The sequence below is a fragment of the Ctenopharyngodon idella genome, chromosome 10, assembly GCF_019924925.1.
Source record: "Ctenopharyngodon idella isolate HZGC_01 chromosome 10, HZGC01, whole genome shotgun sequence".
Lineage (NCBI taxonomy): Eukaryota > Metazoa > Chordata > Actinopteri > Cypriniformes > Xenocyprididae > Ctenopharyngodon > Ctenopharyngodon idella.
The window spans coordinates 46992794-47007506 of record NC_067229.1 but is presented as its reverse complement, the minus strand read 5'-3'; the positions used below and the strand labels follow the sequence as shown (position 1 = coordinate 47007506).

Genomic DNA, 14713 nt, shown 5'->3' with positions numbered 1-14713 from the left:
TCAGTTAGTTAATAGTTATTAATAATGCTAACCTCATTAGGTAATTATTGATTAGCTAATAAGGAACTATTTTCTAAATTTAATATTACTTACTGATTAGTTAAGCTTGTTTCTATATTAGTTAATAGTAGTAGCTGAAATATAGTACTACTTATTAGTCCTGCATTACTTCCTACATATTTACTTATTAATGACGGACCATTATTCTAAAGTGTTACCCTTATTTCTTACTATGTACCTTTATTTGTATCTTCATTTGTATCTATCCTTTTGTTTTTCTTCTTTGTTCTTATTTTTAATAACAAAACAAAACAAAATAAAATAAAATATAATAAAACTAGCATTCAAAAGTCTGGGGTCGATAAGATTTTTTAATGTTTCTTTTTTTTTTTTGAAAGAAGTCTCTTCTCACCAAGGCTGCAATAATTCTGCAATAACATACAATAAAAACAGCAATATTGTGAAATATTATTACAATTTAAAAGAACTGTTTTCTATTTGAATATATTTTAAAATGTAATTTATTCCTGTGATCAAAGCTGAATTTTCAGCATCATTACTCCAGTCTTGTGTCACATGATCCTTCAGAAATCATTCTAATATGCTGATTTGCTGCTCAAGAAACATTTATGATTATTATCGATGTTGAACACATTTGTGCTGCTACATTTTTTTTTTTTAAGGATTCTTTGATGAATAGAAAGTTCAAAAGAACAGCATTTATTTGAAATACAAATCTTTTAGAACATTGTAAATGTCTTTACCATCATTTTTGATAAATTTAATGCATCCTTGTGAATAAAAGTATTAGAAAACAAAAACATACTCGCAAACTTTTGAACAGTAGTGTGTAAATCATGATATATATATCGTTATAGTGTAATACAATTTCTCTCATTGTAAAATAAGATTATATATCGCCCAGCCCTAGAATGAAACATAAGAAAAACCACCAAAACTGACTGAAGAATAAAAATAAATCCATTAAGATTCAAGACATTACAAATCCCTCCAAACCAGAGTCCAGGATCTTGAGTTGGGCTTTATTCCGAGTGTGTTGAGTTTGATGTCAGTCTCTGGCGGGCAGGTGAGCGGATGAGGTGACTGCAGCCTCCGCTTTTTTCTCTGCGGCCTTTAAGTAAAAACATCAGACCGGGTGCTGCAGGCTTTGAAGCGTGCTGCTCTCAGAGCCTCCTACACTGTGTGTGTGTGTTGGTTTGTTTGTTCACGAATGTGTGTGAGTGTGTGCATAAAATCAAAGCATGCACCTTTGAAGGCTATTTTCCATGAGGAACAACAATTACACTTCCTCCTACTCCAGTCATTAATGTTGTCAGCTTCTGGGGGAAGCATGTTTGCACTTAACACAGCGCTGCAGCGGCATGTAATGGGATAAAATGATACTTTAAGTCTATCTATTACTTCTTGAAATGCCAGGCGGGCCGTTCTTTGAATTCATCTGTAATGTGGTCACCTGTCGGAGCATTCACACACACACCGAATGCCACAACGCAAGCGCAACTAATGTGATAAACCGCTGAATCTTACTGAACCTGATGAGGTGCCACAAATGACACCAGATGCTCACGGTCATCAAATGTTGCATGACCCACAAGGCTTTGCATGCTTAAATGGGCAGTTTTTGGTCAGAATAACCTCCAAGTTGCATTTGAAAGTTGAGTTTATCAACAAATCATATATTTTCTGGTCTTTTATTTGACTGACATGTAAAGCGACCAATCACAGTTAGTTTTGTTTAGGTGCAGGTAAATCTGATATCAATACTGCATTAATGGACTAGTGTAGAAAATAAAAGTCAATGAAAATAAAGTTCAAATAACTGCACAGAACTGTTGATCTGTGATCTCATTAGATAAATACATGGCAGAAACTGTTTGTAGACTGTGTTGAGAATTTCTGTCTAAAAGTAACTATTTTACAGATGTAACTCAAAAAAGAAAGGCAGAATATACAGTTCTGCTCATGTACTGTATATCTAGTTCATATGCTACTACTAAAACTGAGCATATTTCGATGCCATTAAACCGGTAAAGCAAATAATGAGTTTTTTCCTCAGATGTGATCATTGGATCAGCCTGGTACATTGTAAACATGATAATATAAATATGAATATAAAGCGTCAGTGAGATGCACTACACTACACTGCAAGTATAGTAAACACAAGTGAATATAAATGTGAATTTTTCAATACCAGAAGGTTAACAAACAATCAGGATACCCTGGCAACCACATAGCAGCAGGTTAAAAACCAATCAAAACTCCTTAAAAGCCACATATCAACACCCTGGCAACCATCAACAACTGCCTTGCACTAAGGTAGTGGGATTCACAAAACCTAGTTTAATCATAAAATATCACAAAAAGGAGCAAATGATGAAGCAGATCAGTCTCTTTAGCTGTGAATAATGATTGAAGGTGTTTAATTACCATCTCTGCGGTTGAGTTTGGCGTAGCCCGGCCCGTGACTGCTCGACAGCTCCGATGAACTCGTGAAGGCCGACTGAGGCAGACCGGACACCAGCGGAGAATCACAGCTCTCTACAGACACACATAAACATAGAGTCTGGGGTCAGTAAGATTGTTTTTGAAATAAATTAATACTTCTATTCAGCAAGGATGCATTAAATTGATCAAAAGTGACAGTAAAGACCTTTATAATGTTACAAAAGATTTCTATTTGAGTTCAGTGCTGTTCTTTTGAATGTTATATTCATATAAAAATCCTGAAAAAATGCATCACGGTTTCAACAAAAATATTAAGCAGCACAACTGTTTTCAACACTGATAATCAGAAATGTTTCTTAAGTAGCAAATCAGCATATTAGAATGATTTCTGAAGGATCATGTGACACTGAAGACTGGAGTAATGATACTGAAAATTCAGCTTTGATCACAGGAATAAATTACATTTTAAAATATATTAAAATAGAAAACAGTTCTTTTAAATTGTAATATTTCATAACACTACTATTTTTACTGCATTTTTGATCAAATAAATGCCTTGTTGAGCAGAACAGACTTCTTTCAAAAACATTAAAACGTCTTTTACCAAAATCTGTTCCTGATTGTCTTCTTTGACATTAAAGCACTTTGTAAACAGTGTTATATTTTCTTTTTAACCTCAACACTGCATATACAGTACAGTACAAATGTACTTTTCAGCACATTAGTTTTTCATATTCCAGCTGCATCGACAAGCCCCTTTTATCCAGAGCCGCTTTTCCACTGAAATTACCAGGAACGATTTGTCCCAGGAACTTTTTTCCCCCCAGACCTGTTGCTGTCTGCGTTTCCATCGCAGTCTAAAATACCGTGAAAATTAGGCAAGTGACGTAGGACTGCGCCTGACTTTCCACTTCCCGCTGGATTTCGTCCTCCGCTTATAAGCTTAATAAAGCCTGAACCTCGTTGTCAGTCCATCGGTTGTATTTTTTAAACTCCATTGTTGATTCATATAGCAAACTGAATTCAAATAGCCGCTTTTCCACCGCAGGAACTTTTCCCAGGAACTAGGAACTTTGGGGTGGTACTCGGAGTGTTTCGATCACAGGAACCAGGGTCTAAATGAAGTTCCAGGTAAACTTTTCCCCCTCAGAAAGTCCCTGTTCACGAGGTAGTACTTTTTCAAAGTTCAGGAACTTTTGGGGATGAAACTTGGGTGCTGAACATGCTGATTGGTTCACTCCACGCAGCATTTTATTTCAACCACCATTTTTAAATGTCTGTTGCGGTGCGGGCAGTAAGAGTAGTTTGCTGTTTGAATCAACAATGGAGTTTCAAAAATACGACCGACGAGATGGACCGACGACAAGGTTCAGGCTCTATTAATATTATATGCAGAGGACGAAATCAAGCAGGAACTGGAAAGTCGCGCGCAGTCCTACGTCACTGGCCTCTTCTTCACGGTACTTTAGACTGCGATGGAAACGCAGAGCGCAACAGGTCTAGGGGAAAGAAAAGTTCCTGGGAAAACATTTCCTGGGAAAAATTGCTCCAAGTAATTTCGTTGGAAATACGGCTTCTGACTGCACGCACTGCAACAGACTTTGAAAAATGGTGGTTGAAATAAAATGCTGCGTGGAGTCAACCAATCAAAATGCTGCATGAACTCAACCAATCAGCATGTTCAGCGCCCAAGTCCCACCCTCGAAATTTCCTGAACTTTGAAAAAGTACTACATTGTGATAGGGCTGGGCGATTTTTCCGATTTTTTCTATTAATTTGAATTAAATGTTTTGCCTCGATTCTATTATTTTTTAAATCGAGAAATCGCGATTTTGAATATAAATGTTAGCAAGCGTTACAATTAGACATGTTGGCAATACAGCAATGAAAACCGAAAATGATCCGACCTCATGATGGCGCCGGCACGCCTGATGAACCACTCTCATGTGATGCTCTATGAACGTAGAACACATCACTATTCTTAAGTGGCTGTTCATTCAGAAATGCTTTATTGCGTTATAAAAATGAGACGCAGGCAGTGGAATGAGAGAAAAAGGCAAAGTTATTAAACGTGAGTTGAGCTTTTTTTTAACTTGACCGCCGTGTTTTTAGAATGCCGTTTCATGGGTGAGATGCTGTAAAAGACATGAGACACAAGTGCAACAACTAAACATGACCACCAAACATAAAAACAATAGGACAAATAGCGCAATGGAATGCAAAAACTGGTAAACCTGTTTGATATTTCATGATTGCATGATGGTGACAGGCTGAAAGCTGCTGTTGTTTTCTGTTTTTACAAAGCATTTGCTGTTAATAATAGCCTATTACTGGTGTTATATATATATTTAGCATTTTCTTATATTATTTCTGAGTATATAGGATGTGTTTAAGATAAGTTTGTACAACATTTGCCTTCATATTTCAGGCATATTTTCTGCAAAGATATTTAACAAATTGTTTTACATTTACACCATGTTGATCACTTCATGTGTGTGCACTTGGAATGGAACTTTTTTTTAACCAGATTGTTAATAAAGAGAATGTTAATTAAATCATATTATAGTTAAGTTTTTAAGTTGACTAGTTAAACAGTAAAAAAAACAAAAAAACAATCGAAATCGTGAATCGGTCAATTGTTCTGAAAAAATCGAGATTTTATTTTTTTGCCATATCGCCCAGCCCTACATTGTGAGCAGGGACTTTCTGAGGGGGAAATTTTTACCCGGAACTTAATTTACACCCTGGTCCCTGCAGTTGAATCACACCGAGTACCAGCCCAAAGTCCCTAGTTCCTGGGGAAAGTTCCTGTGGCAGAAAAGTGGCTCAAGTACATTTGATGCAAAAACCAGGGAAAACAAGATGAAAAAGGGGGAAAATAATAAAACGACTTTTATAAGGTAAAAATTTTTTATACTTTATCTGTATTTAGGAATACTTGATCCTTAAAACCATGTTTAAAAGTAAACATGAAGCAACCCATTTACTTCCATAATGTGGCGTATTTCTTAAAAAGAAAGAAATTTCTACAAGAAAAAAACAGAAGACAGTACTTGATTGAGAACTGACTGGATGGTGAGAACAGTCTCAATATGACAGACATGTAAAATAGGACTGATGACATCAGCTGAAAAAGAGTTTTTGATGAAATTTTGATTATTATTATTATTTTTTATTTTATTTTTTTAAATAACATGCAGTGATATATCAGACAAAATGAGACCTGGAACATGCATTAAGAATGTAAATAGTCAATTTTGATTTTTTATGTTGACTTTAATGACTGTGAGACTGTTGGTAAATATCAGGACGCTTGCATTGGCTGACGTTTCCCAGCAACACTGCAAATTTACCTCCACATTAGCGCTCTGAAATTGGGGCACTTGAAGATGTTTTTCAAAGAACTTCCAGCTTTACGGTTATTATTCAAGTTCATAAGTAATTGAAGACTGTTTAAAATGCTTTTACCTACAGAAAAAACCCTTTCCACAAAGCTGACCCATTTTTCTCCATATGAAACACTCGGTCAGGCAACCTGATTTATATAAACCAAAGCTTTTTTTTATAGCGCATTATTATTTATATATGTGTGAGAGTGTGAGCATGTTAAAGCCATATTTCTTTACTTATTTAAAGAGAAAGCACTGTGTGTGTGTGTGTGTGTATGTGTTTGAATATTTTGTACATTATTCCTCTAGTTTTATATTACAAACTGCATGTAACCGTAGTCTTGTTTGCATTCCTTCAGGAATACAATCACACTCCCTATTACTTTTATGGTAATAGTTATTCCCAGAGTGTGTATTGAATAATATACGTCGGAACATAATTTTCCCTGTCCTGGTTTGTATAATCAGCTTCTGAAGCTCTATATAGTGTGTTAGTCTGGTGTATAAAACACAGGAACAGTCAATAGGCTTGAGCTGATGGCTGAGCTGGATTGCTGCAATCATTTTCTCTCTAATACATCATTCCGAGTCTCAGTCATACTGTAGAAAAACAGCATCTTATTTCCATATCTGAGCAGGCCGTACGGTTTCTCAAACAGTGAAAGCTCTGGGCCCTGTAATGGTTGTTGCAGATGTGATATTGTCATTTTTCCTGGCCCACAAATGGTTATTTTTTTCTTTTCCGTGTATTCAGTGAGGAAAACAGAATTGGAGGCAGTTTTAGTTGCTGATCAATACAGTCGCCCCTGCCGCTCATCCTGCCGCCACTGATTGCGGAGAAGATTCTGTCGCAGTATGGAGGCTTTCGGTTTAGTCACACTCAAATCTAAATGCGAGGGGAGGTGGTAATGGTCGACTAGCTGACTTCAAACAAACCTGGTCTGCAGAAAGGAGCCCACCTACAGATTACAACATTAGCGCAACCTTATTCACCTCCATGGAAATGCCTTAAAGGATAAGTTCAGAATTTTATTTCCTGATAATTTACTCATCACCATGTCATCCAAGATGTTTATGTCTTTCTTTCTTCAGTCGAAAAGAAATAAAGATTTTTGAGGAAAACATTCCAGGATTTATTTTCATATAGTGGACTTCACTGGGGTTCAACGGGTTGAAGGTCCAAATTACAGTTTCGGTGCAGCTTCAAAGAGCTCTACACGATCCCAGACGAGGAATAAGGGTCTTATCTAGCAAAACGATCAGTCATTTTCTAAAAAAGATACAAATGATATACTTTTTAGCCACAAATGCTCATCTTGCACTGCTCTGCGATGCGCCACGCATTACGTAATCATGTTGGAAAGGTCACGCGTGACGTAGGCGGAAGTTCAAGAGCAAGACGCACGCTGCACACACATCCAAAACGTGTGCACAGAAAGCCGCCTCTCATACTGTATAGTGCGCGTTACTGAACTGAGTTCTCTTCCATGTATTTTTGCATTTGGAATATGCAAAAATACACACAAAAATGTCAAAATATCCTCGTAAGCACAGTCAGTTATGTCTTAAGTGCATGTAAATAGTTGACAAAGAAAACGCATGTGTAACAGTATATTGGATCTGTGCAGCTCTTAAAGTGACAGCAGCCTAATATTCCTGCTGCCGTCTCTATAATAACATTAATCAAACAACAAAAGACAGAGAAAATTCACTCGCTGTTCTTGACTGAATAACTTTTGCAACTATATTTGTAACGTATATTTTATTTATAAAGTGCAGTGTTGTTTTACATTTGATTACAGTTTCGGCACCTGAACACCTGAAAATCTTATAACACTGTTTATTTCAATCGTATCTTTGCGATTCGTATCTGTTAAAGCTCAGCCCTCTTCTGGAAAGGGGGCCGGGAGCAGCAGCTCATTCGCATTTAAAGGGACACGCACAAAAAAGTTGTGTTTTTGCTCACACCCAAATAGGGGCAAATTTGACAAGCTATAATAAATGATCTGTGGGGTATTTTGAACTGAAACTCCACAGACACATTCTGGGAACACCAGCTTACATTACATCTTGTAAAAGGGGCTTTATAGGTCCCCTTCATAAACTTTAGGAGAAACATCTGACATACCAACTATGAAACAAACAAATCTGCACTATGAAAGAGCAACACCTGAGCAATGAAATGTCCCTTCAAAGTACACAAAATGAATCTGTTTTTTTTTGAGAATCTCTCCAAGTTTATTATGGAGAAGGAAATGAATGCAGGATGCCAGCGAGCTGTTTTTGATTGATAGGAACCCGTAACGTCCTGACAGATATGAAGGCCACGCTCATCTCCGCTCTGGTTTTACAATTTGCTTTCCAGTTCCAGAAACACCTAGAAGTCTAAATGACGCCAGGAGAGTGGCGCTAATGATGATACTTCATCATACATGCGGCCCATGATGTGATAAAACCTCCTCATAACATTTAATATCACTTTTACATATTCAGACTTATCTGAGGACGCAGTAACGCAGTGACAACCGAATATTCCCCTCATTTCTCTCACAACAGCTGCTGAGGGACTATTAAACCATTTCACACAAAGAAGAGCTGAACTCAAGAGATGAAAACAACAAAGAAACGATCAATTCATGAACACTGAGGTTAACATGAAATCAAAACAGACTCAGCAGTGCAAGTTAGACATTCTTCTCGACCAGTTTCTGATCAATTAAAACTTTTACTTTGTTTTTTTTTTCAGAAATGCATCTGATTATGCAATTAAAATGGGTTGCAAGCTGTTTCATGCTGACATGTTTTATGTTGTCATTAAAAATGTGAGCCAGGGGTTGTGAATGTGCATTTATAAAACAAGCAGATTGTGCATGTGTGAGCGCTTCTGTTTTCACGTTGGCCTCTTTTTCACTGCATGCGAGCCAATTCATTCATTGTTCTACACAATGATTAGCAATGTTTCTGTATACAGCTCGTGATTTTGCATTGACTGGACGGGCTGAAGATGGCTTCAGCCAATAGTATGTGTTCAGAAAGGTTTCTGTGTCCAATAATTGGTAAAACAGAGCGAGTGATGAGCTCTTCAGAGACTTCCCTCAATGACTGCACCTCCATCTTTACATATTGATTCTGACAAGCCACTTGATGCAATCAGCAGCACTCTAAATGCAAATAAAGCGAGATTTTTACTTTCTCAACATTCATGTCATGCACATGAGGTGAACACAGTATTGAAGGAGTTTACATGTATGCTGAACACCTGTTGGCAGCTTTTCCTCCACTACAACACATCCATTAATAAAAATAATAATTCATAAAATAAATATTCATATTTTTAAAAACAAAATAAAAATGAATAAAAATAAATTAAGATAAAAAAAGATAAAATAATAATGCACAAAGTACATAGAATGTGAAAAATATACAATAATGAAAATAAACCAACAAATAAATGTAAACAAATAATTTAAATAAATAAAATAATAAAGCAAAGCAAAAAACATTTTAAAAAAATGATGATGATGATGATGATGATAATAATAATAATACACAAAATAAATATTAACATTTGAAAAATGTAAGAAACAAAAATATAAAAATAAGCAGACAAATAAGCAAATAAAATAATAAAAACAAAAATAGATTAATATAATAACAACAATAATAATGCATAACATTTTCATATTTAAAACACATGAAATAAAATAAATAAAAATAATAAAATAATAATACATAAAATAAATAGAATATGAATAAATATAGAATAATGAAAATAAACAAAACAACAAATAAATGTAAGCAAATAATTTAAATTAAAATAATGAATAAAATACTACTACTAACAATATATACAAATATTACTATTTAAAAAATAAAACAAAATAGAATATAAAAATAAACAAAGACAAAAAAATGTAAAATAATTTAAAAACAATAAAACAAAAACAATAATACTATTTAATAACAACAACAACAACAATAATACATAAAATAAATATTAATATTTGAAATAGGGTAATGTTTGTGTTTATATAATATATGTGTGTGTATTTATAATATTATATAAATATATATATATATATATATACACACACACACATATATGTAATTATGTATATATATAAATATATATACATATTTACATATATGTGTATGTGTACAAAACACACACACACACACACATATATTATATAAACAAACTTTTATGTTAAATGCGATTAATCACGATTAATTAATTTGACAGCACCAATTTAAAACAAATAAAGAAAATCATATGTGGGCAAAATTCATAAATGTGTATACAACTAATTTCAAGCATTTAAGTAGAATCCTTCAGATCAAAAGGTTTTTATCAAGATCACGAAAGACAAATTCAGTCAAGTGTGTCCCAATTTAGAGCACACCATGGTACTGAATGATTACCATACTTATACTATATATATTATATTTACATGACACACCAAGGTACTTCACAAATACCATGTTATTACCACCAAAAAGTAATAACACGTGCTGGTTTCTTGAGATGCAGTGCATTATGGAGATCTCACATAAAACCCTGTGGTGTTGGACAGTAAGAGCTGCATTGAAACAGACGCAGCATTAACTGCATGTCACCGCAGCTGTCTCATGCTTCTGTGAGGACTGAACTTGTTAAATGCGACGATACGTCCAAACCCCCGCGCGTCTGAAAGGTGCCACAGCTCTGTGACACAATGACTAATGCTGTGTTATCTGATGAGTGGCTACATCCAATCTGCCCCGATTATTTATTCAAACTTACACAGAAACTACTGAACAAACTCCCCGAGCAACATACTGTCAGCACGTCAGTCCCTGCGCATCTTCCTTTGATCCGAGCCTTTATCTCGGGTAAACACACCTGACAGCCGGGCCACAATGCAGCCTTCAGCTGCGTCAAATTATTCTGTTTAACAATGCAAAACAATTAAGGAAAAATGTCATGATGACAGACTATCTTCTAAGAGATGGTGAAGCACAATGCACATAGAGACACATCAGAAACACATCAGCAGCCATCAGATTAACTCAAAGCTACATTATCTAACAAGGTGGGCATGCGAGTCAAGAAACATCCCTGCGACGGCTGAGCATGCATAATATATAAATAGCGAGACAAACGCATCATGCATTTTATATAGAGCTTTGCTTGGAACAAAACTTTCACTGTTATAGTTTCACTCAAACCATCCTTGTTCACATTACTTAAAGACTCATGTAACCACATGAACTTAATTTAACTGAGTTGTTTCTACTAAAAATGAGTATTGTCAGCTTTACTTAAGTGTTTGTTCAATCAACTTAACATTGCTGAGTAAAATGCACAAATTAATGTTGACATAACAGGGCAGTGGATCCATAGTTACCAGCATGCTTTGCAAGAGACTGAATTAGGAGTAAATTTAGGGATTGTTTTAGGTGTTTTACAATAAAGGGAAAGATGTTGTTAATTTATGTTAGTGTTTAATGTTCAGTTATGTTGGACATTTAGAGAAGTTTCTGTAATGTTTTTAAATTTTGTGGTTACCATTATGCTGAAGAGTTACGCCTGTGAGCGCTCATATACACATGTTTATAGGATGGAATTCCTGCTCTTAATTAAATTGAGTTTGTTCAGCGAGTTATTTTTTTGAGTGTATTTTGTAGAGCAAATAGTTAATATACGAGCAATATCACACGAGTAGCCGAGCAATATCGCTCTATATCAGCACGGCTGTGAATCGGCCGTAGGTAATCACAGCCGTGCTGATATACAGCCATATCGCACGGCTACTCGTGTGATATTGAGTTTATACAACAGTTCGACGGCACGAGTGTGTAAATAAATAAGAAATAACAACGGAGTGTGTTTAAAACCCTCTTTTGTGCAGAACTACTTCCTTCCGCCATGGATTCAAATCTCAAGTTGACGGTTTGATTCTAAAATGTCACTTTAGAACTAGTAACGACGGAATGTTGAGTCGCTTCATTGAAACTCATTGTATTTTGTATAGTATTATTGAGAGAGAGAGAGAGAGAGATATCGCCTGAGCGAGCATTACCTGTGTCTGATATAACATTCATTCTTCAGATTGATGTCTATGATATTATATCCATTATACAAATCCGTTTGAATGTCCGCTGAGGAAAGCAATCTTTGTATTTGTCCTTTTTACAGTTAAGGGAATTTCCCATAACAGCGCTCATTCACTCGTAAAGTTTGCCGCCATCTAATGGCTTATTAATGTAACTTTCATTCAAGCCATATTACACACTAATGGACCCTTACAGCTGGGGGCTCGTCCGGGATATTCCCAAGAAACACGGGACTAAGAAGTGATCCTCCATCACAGGTAAGCTGTTTTTTAATGATATTCTGTGGTGGTAGGACACAAACTGGTGTGTTGGTTTCTCTAAAGACAATAGGAAATACAACATTATTTATATAAAATAATATTTATTGAACAACAATATTTAAAATAACAACAATAGCCATTATAATTGACAACAGGAAACCACTATAAGAGCCAGCAGCAAATCCCCATAGCACTGGCCGAGATGAAGCTGTTCTCGGCGGGTACACGAGCACTGAACGGCCGCTGACGGCCTGGAGCTCGCATCTCCAAAAATGTTTAAACAAACTGTAAAATAGGCGCTATGATTAAATATGAGTCACATATTTCAGGTCTAAACAACTACATTCTCACCTAAAAAACTCTTAAAACTACAGTTCGTGGTACTGTTCTACAAGTGTAGTATTTGTGAAAAACACGGTGGATTTGCTCGGCCACCATGACAGTCGCTTCAAGCGGAGTGATACAAACGGTGAAACGGTGAGTGCTGTTATCACTAGAATATCGCACGGCTCTCAGCCAATCAGAATCAAGAACCAGAATGAACTGTATAAACTGCACATATAAATATTATGTAACAGGGACAAATTCAAATGATTTGTATTTACTCAAAGAAATTTTGTCAGCTTTACCTGAATTTCTTTTGTTCATACAACTAAATTGTTATTTGTACAAATTACTTAATATAGTTGCGTGGAACCACTTGACACTGGTTGGTTAAGTAAATCCAACAATTACAATTTTTTTTTTTTTTTTGAGTGCATAAAGAAATGCATATGAGACGACACATTCCATGTTTTATTATTCTATCCATATGAATGCATTGTTTTTCTGCTCCTGTGACATATTTTTCCCAGCATCAAAGCAGCTTTGACATCATTACGGGGAGAAACTTAAGATTCACTGAGACATTTTCCAGCTGTTCTTTCACTTAATTCCCTCTGCTATGCAGCACATATGAAGTATGCAACTGATAAATATTAATTGCCGCTGCTGGTAGAAGTTAACAAAGAGAACTGGTTTATAACTCAATAAATCTAGGTGTGCACTCATCTCGTACAGTCCTCAGCAGAAGTTTAACCTGTTTTATCGTCCAGCAGGTGGAAATTTTCCTGCACCGCTGCATAAGACTCAGTTTCTGACTTAAAAGACAGTGTGATATGGCCTGAAACTCTACACACAAATTCCTTTTTTCTGCAGCATTCATAATTCAGCAATAGTTGAGATTATCATAAGCTCTCAAGTCAGGCCTGATCTGTGGGTGGTAGTTTGTGTTCTGGGCTTATACGGACGCCTGAGACTGCATGACTTCTGAAAGTGTTCTTGATCAAAAGCATGGTATTAAGTCATATTCTTCTGGATCTACCGCTCAGTTGCGTCATGCTATTTTTAAACCAAACTGCTGCACAAAGGATCACTGGAGATACACTTTTAAAAGACATTCAGTAGGTCTGTGCTGCACTTCAGATTCAGAAAATATCTCCCTTTGCATTGAACTTTGAGCATGATAACTTTTCAGATGTTGTTTATGCTCAAACAGCAACATTACACACTAACTAAAGTTAAGAAAGTGAAATCATAATCAACAACCCCTTTAATAAAAGATATTCTCTTCAATTCAGTGTCAATAAACAACATTGTTTTCAATGTGACAGCTAACTTGTTATAGTGTGACAACATGCCCCGCTAGAGGGGTCAACACTTTTTTGTAGTCAAGACTTAAGATTTGAGTCTATATAGAAATTGAAAATATTCACTGGATTAAAAATTGTGACATCTAGCTCCAGCGTCCCAGTTAGTGGTTAAAACATTCTTGATGTTTGATTATTACAACTTCTTCAGATCAATGTTTTGGTTTCTGGGAACTTTAAAGCAAATAAACGTTTTTTTTCAAACACCTAGGGAATGGAAAGTTCTTTGTGGAACATCAAAGATTCTCACTGAGATCAGGCTGGTTCTAAATAGAACACTTATTTTAAAATATATCATTCCTAAAAGCTGCAGAGCAAGTAGAATATAAACCCCAAGCCAATCTCCCTTACTTCTACACGTTCATGTTCTTGTTCTCCAGGGACGTCTGTTTCATCTCACGCTGTTTTATCTGCATACTAAGGAGCCACGACTCCTCAAATCAAGCCGTTCGATTCTTGCAGGGGTTTGTAAGATGATGAATGCTCAGTTTCTTAATGGACGGACACCCTCAGAGGGTAAATCACATTAAACATAAATTTTCTTGACATGCATGTTGTAATTGCTTGTTTTAACTACTAATGAGCTGCTGCCATGAAAGGCAGTGATATATGGCACATCTGAGTGGGTGACATCAGCACCATAGTAAACATGAGTAAGACGCTCCACAGCAGGATCAGGACGTGCGCTGGGGGCGGGACTCGCAACAAAATTCAGCAAACTTTGGTGGCTTTAAGCAAATAAACAAATAAACAAACAACACACAAATGCATATGGGGCCATGGCTGTGTTCGGAATGAATACTAGCCTTCAGAT

At 35.9% G+C, this 14713-nt stretch overlaps 1 protein-coding gene across 3 annotated transcripts in view; it reads right to left on the bottom strand.

The window, feature by feature from the left end:
• The window catches only part of cntnap3 (contactin associated protein family member 3), a 122765-nt gene that overhangs the window by 94618 nt on the left and 13434 nt on the right, over positions 1-14713 (bottom strand). For all 3 annotated transcript variants that reach the window (XM_051909751.1, XM_051909753.1, XM_051909754.1), the window contains exon 2: positions 2449-2559. In XM_051909751.1, coding sequence (XP_051765711.1) covers positions 2449-2559 — 111 coding nt within the window. The remainder of the gene's footprint in view (positions 1-2448; positions 2560-14713) is intronic.